At 51.5% G+C, this 12363-nt stretch overlaps 3 protein-coding genes across 13 annotated transcripts in view; 2 read left to right on the plus strand and 1 right to left on the minus strand.

Moving 5' to 3' along the window:
* Positions 1 to 499: 499 nt before the first annotated feature.
* Positions 500 to 5330, minus strand: NUDT1 (nudix hydrolase 1). The gene is made up of 4 exons (XM_064153685.1): positions 5212 to 5330; positions 4019 to 4175; positions 1196 to 1341; positions 500 to 997 (listed from the first exon to the last, which is right to left on the minus strand). Exons 2-4 carry the CDS (start codon positions 4168 to 4170, stop codon positions 825 to 827), a joined length of 471 nt encoding a protein of 156 aa, XP_064009755.1. The 5' UTR covers positions 4171 to 4175; positions 5212 to 5330; the 3' UTR covers positions 500 to 824.
* Positions 5263 to 8929, plus strand: MRM2 (mitochondrial rRNA methyltransferase 2). Its single transcript, XM_064153684.1, has 3 exons — positions 5263 to 5399; positions 6178 to 6449; positions 8158 to 8929. Exons 1-3 carry the CDS (start codon positions 5380 to 5382, stop codon positions 8580 to 8582), a joined length of 717 nt encoding a protein of 238 aa, XP_064009754.1. The 5' UTR covers positions 5263 to 5379; the 3' UTR covers positions 8583 to 8929.
* Positions 8930 to 10153: 1224 nt separating this feature from the next.
* MAD1L1 (mitotic arrest deficient 1 like 1) overlaps positions 10154 to 12363 on the plus strand; it is a 511231-nt gene continuing 509021 nt past the window's right edge. For 2 of the 11 annotated variants that reach the window (XM_064153676.1, XM_064153678.1), the window contains exons 1-2: positions 10157 to 10581; positions 12154 to 12307. In XM_064153676.1, the coding sequence (XP_064009746.1) occupies positions 12158 to 12307 (150 nt within the window). In that variant the 5' untranslated portion in view covers positions 10157 to 10581; positions 12154 to 12157. Of the gene's footprint in view, positions 10582 to 10910; positions 10930 to 11925; positions 12020 to 12153; positions 12308 to 12363 lie in introns of those variants that run through there. The other 9 variants (XM_064153677.1, XM_064153679.1, XM_064153680.1 and 6 more) reach the window with 8 other exon arrangements.

Below are 12363 nucleotides of genomic sequence, written 5' to 3' on the forward strand. Positions count from 1 at the left end.
TGTGTTATTTCTAGCAGAGTTTTTGCTGCCCATGCTGACAGCTCCCCTGCTACCCCACCTGTGGCAAAGCCTGCAGCTATAAGTGATGACACTTTGCTATATGAACTTGTTGCAAGTTGGTTTTGTTCAGCATATTCTTACCTGAAATGCTCAAACCAATTCTGAGTTCATGGCAGGAGCTACAAGACTGAAAACAGGGCTCAACCAGTGCCATTACTTTACCTGACTTTTGTTTTCCTAACTCCTATAATCTTACTATACCTTCAGCTGGGAGGGATCTTTACCTGAGGTTTTTCAGAAGGCTTTCACAGCACTGGTCAAGTCTTAACCTTGTTCCAGGAAATAATGCTGAATCCCTGTCTAGCAACAGGCACTGAGAAGAAAATTGATTCTGCTGCATCACATTCCACTTAATGTTTCTGTGAAAGGATGCCAACCTCTGGAAGGCTCTTAAACAGTCCAGAAGGCAGCTAGCTGTTGACAACAGAATATTACATGCTTTTACTGAAAAATAATTTTAATCATTTCCAAACAAAAAGGCTTAAAATATCAACCACCTGCAAAGAAAAAGTTTAACAGTAAATCCTTCATCATAGTAATCACATAACCACTAAAGTAATACTACAGCAGGAACTTCACAGCATGGAAAATATCATTACTTTTATTTCTGCTCTAAGAAGCCCTCTGATTTTCCTTTCTTCCTGGTCACCTGACAAGTGAGTCTCCTTTGCTGGAGAGTTGAGAAAGGAGACCTCTCCAAGCAGCACTCCTGGTGTTCCACCCCAATGCGGGCAGCAGCACGTGGGTCGAGCGGTTCTGTTTTCTTAAACTTCCTCCACTTCTGTCAGGGTGTGCTCCACGATAGTGTCTTGTCCCTGGAACTTAAAATAGCCACGAAACAACTTCTTCTGAAGCAGGAGGGGGAACCAGTAGGCATCATCTGCCCACATGCAATTGAAGGGCACCTCATCCAGCTGGAACCACTGTGGGCGCATTTCTGGTGGGAGGAAACAAACTTCGCATGAGACTTTCTCTTGGGTTTTCACTGCTAAGGCTTTGAATGCCCAGCAACAAGCAGCTTCCCTCGACAGCCCAGCTGCCTCCCTTCTCAGAGATTTTGGCACAAACAGTTCTGTGTTTCAGGAGCAAGCCTGTCTCAGAAGGGATACATCCTTCCCTTCCACTAGTGACCTACCCTCACTTTCTCTTGGCTCTCCGTGGAAGTCATCTGCCCGGAAAATGTGAACATCCATGAGTTCAGAGTTGCCTACGAACTCAAAAGTGATCTGACCCATCTTCTGCAGGGTGTCCACTGTCAGTCCACTCTCCTCCAGGAGCTCCCTGTGCAAGAAATACTTCTTTGTGTGAAAGCAAGCAGTGAGAGAACAAGAAAGCAGTTACTAGCTTTATCACCACATTCAAAAGGCTTGCAGTGAGCCAAAGGTGGAAGCTGCACCTGTGAAACAGAGCAGGGCACAGCAGAGTTCTAACTGGCACCAAACAATTGGCCTCATACACCACAGTGGTGTCAGGTGAGGCTGGCTTCTGTGTTGTTTCAAGCTCGTAGAGGCTGGGAGGAAAAGTCTATGCTGGAAGGGGATGATTCAGGAAAATTGTTTAGTGTTATTTATACTCCCTGCAACTTGATGGTCTTTTCTGAGATCAGACAAAAATGTGCCAGCAATCCTATCACTGCAGCTGGATGTGCTCAAGAACTTTTATGCCACTTAGAAGTTATAGGGAGACCTTCGAATGGCTGTTTAGTACTTAAAGGGGGCCTATAGGAACAATGGGGAGAGACTCTTTTATCAGGAGACAGGCCAAAGAGTCCCTCCTCGTCCTATGCTAGTGAAAAGACAAAAGGTAATTGTTTCAAAGTGAGAAATTTAGATTAAGTATTTGGAAGAAATTCTTCACTGTGATGGTGGCAAGACACTGGAGCAGGTTGCCCAAGGAATCTGGGGGTGCCCCATCCCTACTAGTGTTCAAAGTCAGGTGGAATGGGGCTTTGAAGGTGTCCCTGTCCATGGCAGAGGGGTTGGAACCAGGCACTTTTTAATGTAATTTCCAACCCAAGCTGTTCTGTGATTCTCTGAACTCTTGAGATCTGCTTCATTGAAACAGAGAAAAACTTTGTCAGCTTCAAGCTGAAGCCTTTAGATCTGTGGGGAAGCAGGTAACAAACACCAAAACAGCCACACGTGCTATGAGACCAGCTGCCTCTGAGGCTAACTGAAGCCTCTTTAACACTACATGCACGCAGAAGGTTGGGAATACCACTCCCCATCCAAAAATGCCATCTGAAACCCACAAAGCAACTGTGTAAACCTTCCATTCCTGTTCCTTGGAAGCACATTTATTATAACAAGAGAGTGGAAGGCAAGATTTTTAAGAGCACTTTGAGAAGCTTTGCCAGGCAGCTCTTTCCCATGCGTTCCCATGCACAGCTACTTGAAGCACATTCAATTACTTGCTCTGTTTATGCCACACACTTAAAGTTTTTTTTATCTACCTCTAACAGAATCAGCATGTCTTGAAGCCAGTCATGGTTTGTCTAGTCTACAAAAATAAGGGACACTTTGAAACAGTAGGGGCGGGTGCACTTGCCACAAGCATGTCTTCAGTTAATAATTAATGCATATTTGGCAGTAACTAAACAATTTTACAATGTAATAGAATCATAGAATCAACCAGGCTGGAAAGAGACCTCCAAGATCATCCAGTCCAACCTAGCACCCAGCCCTAGCCAATCAACTACACCATGGCACTAAACGCCTCATCGAGTCTTTGCTTGAACAGCTCCAAGGACGGTGACTCCTCCACCTCCCTGGGCAGCCCATTCCAATGCCAATCACTCTCTCTGGCAACAACTTCCTCCTAACATCCAGCCTAGACCTCCTCTGGCACAACTTGAGACTGTGTCCCCTCGTTGTGTTGCTGCTTGCCTGGGAGAAGAGCTCAACCCCACTTGGCTATAGCCTCCCTTCAGGGAGTTGTAGACAACAATGAAGTCTGCCCTGAGCCTCTGGATGCACATCTGTGTAGAGGATCCTCTGTCCCCTGGATTAGCTCACCACAGAACCCAGGTGGTTGCATTGGTACAGCTGAGAGAGGATTCAGGGCAAAAGCTGTTAGGTAGCTGTTGAGCACATCAAGGCTGATCTTCCTGCAGGTGCAAGGGCAGTTTTTGGGCCTGTCTCAGAAAATGAAAACACAGCAGAGTGTGGCTTTGTGTCAGCAACAGGCACGTAAAGAACAAGGTACCAAATTTTTAGAGCAGCTTTGCAATTCAGTTGCATTCTGCTATTTAATTTTAATGACTAGATAAAAGAAAGAGCTCCAAGAAATAAGTAATAAAAGCTTCCAAAATGGTGCTGTACCTGCGTACTGATGGAATTCAATTCCCTAACTCAGCATTTGGGCTTGAAAATGCTGCCATGTAGGCAAAGAACAAATTTCTGCAGTGCTTTTCATAAGAGACCTCTGAGAATTTCTAATCATCTGTCACTACGTTTCTGTGTAGTACAAAAAATGCTACTGGAAGGTAGCACCTGTTCAACAGCTTCAACATTTAAACTAAGCAGTACAATGACAAGCTGTAATTCTGCCATATAGCCCAAATTAAACTGCACCTTTCTGAATAGCACAAGAACCTTTGCCCCAACACTAGCAAACCAGGTCTAAGTTTAGATTAGAAGTCTGAGATATGGAAGGGAGGACAGTTGGTAACTGCCTGCTTGTAGGTTGGAAAACAGTTAAAGATTTGCAGATGCCAGGCAACAGGAATCAGTCCTGTTTCCTTGTACACGTGGATGATCCCCATTGCCTGTGGAGTGGGTAATTTTCTCTGTTCAGAGGTGGCTCATGACTGCACTCACGAGTAGCACACTGGCCACAAGCCTGGTATCTGTGGAGCCATAAGACCTCCACCTGCAGCCCATTACAAATGGTCTAGCACTTCCACAGCCCAGCCTGCCCCAGCACCCAACTCTCCCCAGGGCACCAACCCAGGCCCCACCTGCGAGCAGCCTCCTCGATGCTCTCTCCTGGCTGCACCTTTCCCCCGAAGCCATTCCAGAGGCCGGCTCCAAAGCCACGTTTCTTCATGCCCAGGAGGACGCGGGGCGGCTGCACCACCAGGACAAGCGTGAAGAGCCTGGAGGTGCACATGGCTCCTGGGTGAGAGAAGTGAGGAAGACATGCTCTGCCAAAGGGCTCCCAGCACCCTTCAGAGAGGATGCCAGGCTGCTCCTCCAGCGCAGGGTGGGGGGCAGATGGCCTCGAAGCCCCCCAAACACCCAGCACTCCCTCTCCAGACACCTGGTTCCCACCATTCCTGGCCCAAAACCCTGGTCCCCTAGTTCCTCTCCCAACGCCTGCTTCCACTCCCCACTAAACCTCGTCCTTCTACTCCTCCCGACCTCCCTCCCCAGATATTTGATCACAGAATCGTTTAGGTTGGAGAAGACCTGTAAAGAATCAGATCCAAACACTAACCCAGCACTGCCAACTCCACCTCTAAGCCACGTCCCCAAGCACCACATCCGTGATCCCCCCACTCCCCAGAACCTTAACCTCCATTGCCAAATCCTTGTCTCCCCAGAACACCCTCTCCAAATCCCTGATGCCCCAGGGCTCCCTCCCCAACTACTTCCATCTCCATCCCCAAATCCCTGATCCCCAGGGCTCCCTCCCCAACTACTTCCATCTCCATCCCCAAATCCCTGATCTCCCAGGACTCCCTCCACAAATACTTCACTTCCATCCCCAAACCCCTGATCCCCAGGGCTCCCTCCCCAACTACTTCACCTCCATCCCCAAATCCCTGATCCCCAGGGCTCCCTCCCCAAATACTTCACTTCCATCCCCAAATCCCTGATCCCCAGGGCTCCTTCCCCAACTACTTCACTTCCATCCCCAAATCCCTGATGCCCCAGAACTCCCTCCCCAACTACTTCACCTCCATCCCCAAATCCCTGATCCCCAGTGCTCCCTCCCCGAATACTTCACCTCCATCCCCAAACCCCTGATCCCCAGGGCTCCCTCCCCAAATACTTCACCTCCATCCCCAAATCCCTGATCCCCCAGGACTGCCTTCCCAAGTCGACCTCCCTCCCTAAATCCTGGACTCTCATCAGCCGTCCCCCTGAATCTTTAACCACTCTCCAACACCCTCATCTCCTGGCTCCCCTGTCCCCGTCCCCCAGGCACCTCTAACAGGTTTCCTGCCTCTTCGCCTCTTCCTCCCCCCCAAAAGCGCGGCTGCCGGTCCCGGCTCTTCCCGCGCCGCCGCCGCTCCCGGCTCCTTCCGCGCCGCCGCCGCCGCTCCGGCCCCGCCCCGCGGTAGCCGTCAGGGGAGGGCGGGCCGAGGCCGCCGTCATGGCGGGGCTGGGGGCCAGGTCTGTGTGAAGAGTGGTTGAGGAGGGCAGGGGTTCAGGCCTGGCCTGGCCTGGCTGGTGGGCCGTGCCGTGCCGTGCCGTGCCGTGCCGTGCCGTGCCGTGCCGTGCCGTGCCGTGCCGTGCCGGGCCGGGCCGTGCCGGGCCGTGCCGTGCCGTGCCGGGGGGCGGTGGGGGTGTCCGAGGAGATGCGGCGTTAGTCGCGGGCGGCGGCCTGGTGACCGCGGCGAGGTCACCCCGGCGAGGTGCGGTGCTAGTCTCAGCACCTTAAATCTCGGTTCGGAGCGGGGCATGGGCGCGGGGCGTTTGTCGCTGTTGGAAATGCTGGAGCGGGGCAGCATTGGAAGGTGGTGGTAGCAGTGCCTGTGGCAGGCAGGGAGCGCTGCCCGCAGCCTCCCGCAGCTGGGGCAGCCCTGGTGGTACTGCTGCACCTCTGGCCTCTCCCCGCAGCGGCTGCCAGCCGCTCGCTGCGGCCCAGCTGCCGTGTGCCCTGCGGGCCTTGGACACAAAGGCCAGAGCAGCAGCGAGGAGCGGCGGAGGTGTGGGACCCTCTTTCCTGCCTGTGCTCGGGAGGTGACCTGTGAGGCCTCCATCCCAAACCCAGCCCTTTAATTTTGCTCGGAGCACGTAAGAAAAAGTGCCAAGAATCTCGAATTTGGAGGCTTTTTAATTTTGAGCCCGAGAGGAGCTGCAGTTGAGGTTACAGTTCATTACCGCAGAGACTTTGGACCTCCATGGTGAGTGTGCCCTAACTGATGGCTTTGCCTGTCTTTCTGGGCAGCTATCGTTGCTTGGTGAGCAAATGTCTCCACACAGCAGTGAGGTCTCTGAAGAAAACTGGAACTGAGCACCAGTGGTTGCAGAGGCACTTCAAGGATCCCTTTGTTAAGGCAGCAAAGCAGCAGCACTACCGTTGCCGAAGTGCCTTCAAATTGCTGGAGATGGATGACAAGTTTCATATTCTTCGTCCAGGATTTTCTGTTCTTGACTGTGGAGCTGCGCCTGGTGCTTGGAGCCAGGTTGCTGTAGAGAGGGTCAATGCCTTGGGTGCTGGTAAGTGCATGTGTCTGGCCAGCTAGCTGGGGATGATACTCATCCTGAAGTGTGTGAGATGGTGGGGGTGGAGAGAGGGGACACGGGTGGTGGCAAGCTTCAGTCAGTGACAGAAGGGTGAAGGTGTGTGCCTGCGTGGCACTGGAGACTCAAATCTTCATGTGCTATAGAGAAATCATATTTGTGAAATACAGGCTTGCTGTGAGGTGCTGCTGGAGGTGTAATGAAGTGTTCTGGTTACCTGTATTGTGGAGAAGAGCACACAGAAGCACAGAATGTTAGGGATCTTGAAAGAGTATCTAGTTCAATTCCTTTGCTAGAGCAGGACCACCTAGAGCAGATCAGATTAGGGGACACAGTCTCAAGTTGTGCCAGGGTAGGTATAGGCTGGATATTAGGAAGAAGTTCTTCACAGAGAGAGTGATTTCCCATTGGAATGGGCTGCCCAGGGAGGTGGTGGAGGCACCGTCCCTGGGGGTCTTCAAGAAAAGCCTGGATGAGGCACTTAGTGCCATGGTCTAGTTGATTGGTTAGGGCTGGGTGCTAGGTTGGACTGGATGATCTTGGAGTGCTCTTCCAACCTGGTTGATTCTATGATTCTATGCAGGAACACATCCAGGTGAGTTTTGAACGTCTCCGGTGAAGGAGACTCCACAGCTTCCCTGGGCAGCCTGTTCCAGGGCTCTCTCACACTCAGAGTGAAAAAGTTTTCCTATATATTTACATGGAACCTCCTGTGCTCCAGCTTGTACCCATTGCCCCATGTCCTATTATTTGACATCAGTGAGAAGAGCCCAGCTCCCAACACTTGCTCCTCACACATTTATAAATGTAAATGAGGCCACCCCTCAGTCTTCTCCAAGCTAAAGAGCCCCAGTTCCCTCAGCCTTTCCTCATAAGGGAGATATTCTACTGCCTTCAACAACTTTGTGGCTCTGTTCTGGACTCTTTCAAGCACTTCCTTGAGGTCCTTCATGAACTGAGGGGCCCAGAATTAGATACGATATTCTAGAGGCAGTCTTCTTGGCAGCAAGAGCACATTGCTGGGCTCACAGTCATCCTGTTGTCCAGCAGGACTCCCAGGTCCTTTTTCCCAGAGCTGCTTTCCAGCAGATCAGCCTCCAGTCTATACTGGTCCCTGGCGTTGTTTTATCCTATATGCAAGACTCTACACTTGTCCTTGGTGTATTTCACTCAATTTCTCCCCCCCTAACTCTGTAGCCTGTTAGGGTCTTGCTGAATAGCAGCACACTTGGTGTATTTCACTCAATTTCTCCCCCCCCGCCCCCAACTCTCTAGCCTGTCAGGGTCTTGCTGAAGGACAGCACATCCCTTCTTCTGGTTCTGAAACTGGTGTAGCCTCCAGCAGGTGTTTGCCACTGAGAAGTGGTGGTAACCACCACATACTGGTTATGTGTTTTAAGCCATTAATATTTACAAGATAAGATGTTATCATCTGTACTATTGTCCAGGATTTCTGGGCTATCTATCTTGAAAGAGCAGAAGAAAGATAAGAAAAATAGTCCTCACCCAGTGTGACTGAGTTTTCATGCCTTGAACGGATTAGCTTATAGCAAGCCATGCAGCAGATGGTCTAATGACAAGAAGACATGGCAGGTGATAGGTGTTTTGTTTATTGACTGACACAGAGCTCTTGTGGGTTATTTGCAACCTTTTGAGTGTTCAATTTGTCATTCTGCTAATCTAGATCCTTCTGTCCCCACTGGTTTCATCCTTGGGGTTGACCTCCTGCGGATTTCTCCTCTGGAAGGAGCAGTCTTCCTGTCACAGGCTGACATTACAGACCCAAACACGCTGAGGACAATTCAGAGCCTGCTTCCTGCAGAGAAGGTGGATGTTATCTTGAGTGACATGGCACCTAATGCCACAGGCATTAAAGAACTGGACCATCAGAAGCTGATCAGTCTATGTTTAGGCCTTCTGAATCTGTCCCAAAGTATTTTAAAGCCAAGAGGAACAATGCTCTGTAAATTCTGGGATGGACATGAGTCCCATCTGCTGGAAAACAGGCTGAAGGAGCAGTTCCAAACCGTGAGAACTATAAAGCCTCAGGCCAGCCGGAAGGACTCTGCTGAATCTTATTATCTGGCAAGACTGTACAAAGGAAGATGAAAGCTGAGAACTGCAGGTTATCAAACAGGTGATCAGGCATTGATTGGAAAGTTGAACTTGGCATATGTTTGAAGAAAAATACCAGGAATACAACCCCTGACCTGAGCTGTTCCCTTGTTGAGATGAACCTGGAAAAATCTGCCACATCTCTTAAGCACATTGAGCATTCCCAATTAAAAATAAACAGGGTGGTGTCCTACTGGGTTTATCTGCAACTTATACAAGCAGTGACAGCCAATCTAGCTTCTCACCTGTGGAGAAAACAGTTGGGAATGGAGAGGAGCAATCTGAAAGGCCACCTCTGGGGCTGGAGTAATGGAAATGAAAATAAAACAGTGATTATACGAGTTTTTAATGTGTGCTTGAAAATCATTGCACTACTAATGTTGCAGTACATGAGACTAACCACAAAGGTGGTTGAGAGGGAACAGCAAGTGGAGTTTCAGACAATGTATTGCCTCTTTATCTTCCTTAAAAGCTGGTGTAGTTTATTAGCACATGTTAGATGATGCTCTCCTGCACGTTGGGACCTGGACCATTGGTAGAGCAGACACTGGACATGTTGCTAATTATTTATAGAAACATTTTGTATTGTCCTTAACAGCTGTAGTTAGGTTGAGTTCTAGCTGGGTTTTGGCTTTCCTTTCTCTCTACATAGCCTCACTACATCTTTAGGGTCCTCATGAGAGGCCTGCCCCTCTTCCAAAGGCCATAAACCCTCCTTTTGTTCCTAAGGCCCAGCCAAAGCTCCCTATTCTGTCAGGCCAGTGTTTTTTGGCACAGCCTGCTCCTGTGCATTTAAGGCTTCCTTCTCAAAGTATGTCCAGCTTGCTTTCCTGGACTCCTGTACCCTTCAGGACTGCCTTCCAAAGGCACTTTGCCCATCAGTCTCCTGAACAGGCTAAAATCCACTCTCTGCAAGTCCAAGGTGGCAGTTTTACTGAGCCAGCTCCTTACTTCCCCAAAGACTGAAAAGTCAGATAGTTTTGTGGTCACTATGCCCTAGGTGGCTTCCAACCTTTCCCGACGTGTTCTTTGTTCACAAGAAGCAGGTCCAAGAGGCAACCTCACTGGTTGGTTCACTCGCCAGTTGTGCCATCGCTACGGAGGAGGTAAGTTCCTCTCTGCTTTCAGTAATGTTAAGCCTATGATGTTTCAGAGGTGAAAGGAGAAGATGTTCCTTGCATTACCAACAAGGGGAATTACCGATTCAATACGGGGATTCTGTTTGCAGAAGTAAAGGTAGCCACTGCCTCACCTGGAACTGACAACTTCAATATCAAATAGCGTTTTCATCAGGCTGACTGTAGCATAAGCTACCAGAGGGGCTGGTAGCACTGCCTGTTTTTAGGGCTTCCAGATCTTTCGCCGTAGGAACATCTCCGCGGGCACTGCTTACAGATGCGTCCAAACCTCCCGATCTGGATCACCGTACTGAACGCTGTAGGCGAGGGCGTTATCCCAACAGTCTAAAGCGGGTAGCGGGGGGCGCTTTACCTGTTGTTCGGGAAAGGGGAAACACGGAGTCGGTTCACGCCGTGCAAATTCCGTGGCCGGCGGCCGGCCCAGGCGCTGGAGCGAGCAGCGCGCTGGCTGAGCGTCCGCTCTCCCTGCTGCTCCTGGGGCTGCAGGGGCAGCAGGAGCGCTGCAGCTCGGCCCCCGGCACGCAGCGGCTTTGGGGCAGTGCGTCGCGGGAAGGCGGGAGGAGGCCGGGCTGGAAGTGCCGCGCCCATAGGGAGGCATTACGGTAGGGCGGCGGTGCGCGCCTAGCCCCGTGCTTACGGCGGCGCGGGCGCTGCTCGCGCGAGAGCCGCGCGCCAGCTCCCGTGAGATCTCGGCCGGGCCGAGGAGGGAGATCCAAGCGGGGCGCGCGCCGCCCGCCGCGGCTGAGCGCAGGCACCGGAGCGGGCTGGGGCCGCCGCCTGCGCTCGGCTCCGCTCGGCCCCTCTCGGCCCGGCTGGCGTTCGCGTCCGGCCGAGCGCGGCCACCCGAGAGAGAGGTAAGGAGGCTGTACCGTGTCGCCGTTCCTCCCTTCCCCGGACGGCCGCTCGCCGCCTCCGAGGCGGGGCAGGGCTGTGGGTGATACCGGAGCCCCGTTGCCCCTCCGCGACCTCGATGAGGTTCCGTGAGGACCAAGCCCACGCAGTGCCCATGGCGGACCGGCTGCAGAGGAGCAGCCGTGCCCTCGCGGCGGCTGCTGCCGGGGCTTTGGCGCTCGGCGCTGGGCGCTCGGTTGTGAGCGCAGGGGGTCCCAGGTGCCCTGCGAGGGAGCCTTTGCCAAAGGGTTTCCTTCGCTGGAGAGGTGGGGACGTACCTGTCTGCTGGGGCTTTACAGACGAATTTATGGGTTCGTAGAGTGGTTTAGGTTGAAAGTGACCTGGTTCCCACTCCTGTACCATAGGCAGGGACACCTTCCGCTAGACCAGGATGCTCAAGGTCTCATGCAGCCTGGCCTTGATCCTTGGATGCTTGGGCAACTTTTTTGTAGTCCTTCCACATGGCCTGTTCTCCTTTCTGTTGCTTACAGACTCTCCTTTTTTGCCCAAGTAAGTCCAGGAGCACCTTGTTCACCCACACCAGCCTCCTGCCACTCTTGCCTGCCTTAGTCCTTCTTGGCATGTACTGCTCCTGGGCTTGCAGAACATGCACCAGCTTTCTTGGGCCCCTTTTCCCTCCAGGGCTTTCTCCCGTGCCACTCTGCCAAGTAGATCCCTGGAGAGGATGAAGTCACATAAGGCTGTGTGCATCTTGTGCTTTGCCTTTCCTGGTCCTGAACTTTCTTTTGAGTTTCTGGGTCTCTGTGGCGTGTGCAGTCACTAGAGGCACTCACCTCCTGAAGTCTCCCAGGGAACCTCGTTGGGCTTTCTGAGCTCTAGGCTCCATTTGTGTTTGGCCATTTAGTTAGTACCCTTCCAGATGTGAAGGAAGAACTGCAGAATCTGTCCTAAAAGCTTTTATGTGAACGAGGAGACACAATTTTTCTTAGAGAAGTGATCTGTGAGCTTGAGAAGTCTTGGTACTGGAAATTAGATTGCAAAGTGCTTTCTGGAAACCAGAATCAAGCTGTGTGGGAAGCAGAGTTTGCTGCTGATGTGGAGTAATTTCCTACACCTGCTTTCAACCTCATGTGTTTGGAGGCAGAGTAACGAGTTCTGTTTGTCAGTGGTAGGTGCTGTAGATCTTCATGTCCTGCAATGTTTGATTGTATAGGAGAGGAGAAGCTGATTAAGTGTGATTTATGACACCTGTTATTTGTATGCTGATAGGCTGAGGTTTGGGGAGGGGGTGGAGTTACTGAAGTAAAAGCAAACAGTTTCAGGTGGGCAGCTCAGGCTACCTCTCATCAGTGGCTCATTTCAGACACCTGCAGCTTCGGGTGTGGTTGGGTAGTGTTTTCTGGTTCGAGCTGCCCCCAGCAGTAGTCTGTGGCTGATGTAGTGAGCAGGCTGGGTTTTGTACCCTGTACCTCGCACTTAGGGGTTCCTCAGTGCAGAGATGTGTCTAACAAAGCAGCCACTATACCAGAGGTTGCTTTTTAATGTTCTGCTAATTACTTTCTGTGTATTTCCAGAGCCATGGAGGACTTGCAAGACAACACCACTGTTTTTTCCACCCTGAGATCCCTCAACAACTTTATTTCACAGCGTATGGAAGGGGTGTCTGGGCTGGCTACGCCAGGTTCATCTCAAAGCTCCTTGCAGGCTCAGTACCAGCAGAGGATGCAGGTGAGGTGTCCTCAGCTTGGTGTTGCCTACAGTGTCACTTCAGTGTGGTTGTAGAC

Source organism: Pogoniulus pusillus, chromosome 13 (genome assembly GCF_015220805.1).
Source record: "Pogoniulus pusillus isolate bPogPus1 chromosome 13, bPogPus1.pri, whole genome shotgun sequence".
NCBI lineage: Eukaryota > Metazoa > Chordata > Aves > Piciformes > Lybiidae > Pogoniulus > Pogoniulus pusillus.

What these genes read in the sequence shown, in the direction of transcription:
- NUDT1 (XM_064153685.1), bottom strand. Translation starts at nt 4,170, where the DNA reads ATGTGCACCTCCAGGCTCTTCACGCTTGTCCTGGTGGTGCAGCCGCCC. An exon ending in ATCGAGGAGGCTGCTCGCAG is followed by an intron (nt 1,342 to 4,018) that starts GTGGGGCCTGGG and finishes TTTCTTGCACAG; the next exon opens with GGAGCTCCTGGAGGAGAGTG. An exon ending in AGAGCCAAGAGAAAGTGAGG is followed by an intron (nt 998 to 1,195) that starts GTAGGTCACTAG and finishes TCCTCCCACCAG; the next exon opens with AAATGCGCCCACAGTGGTTC.
- MRM2 (XM_064153684.1), top strand. Translation starts at nt 5,380, where the DNA reads ATGGCGGGGCTGGGGGCCAG. An exon ending in ATGGCGGGGCTGGGGGCCAG is followed by an intron (nt 5,400 to 6,177) that starts GTCTGTGTGAAG and finishes CTTTCTGGGCAG; the next exon opens with CTATCGTTGCTTGGTGAGCA. An exon ending in GGTCAATGCCTTGGGTGCTG is followed by an intron (nt 6,450 to 8,157) that starts GTAAGTGCATGT and finishes CTGCTAATCTAG; the next exon opens with ATCCTTCTGTCCCCACTGGT.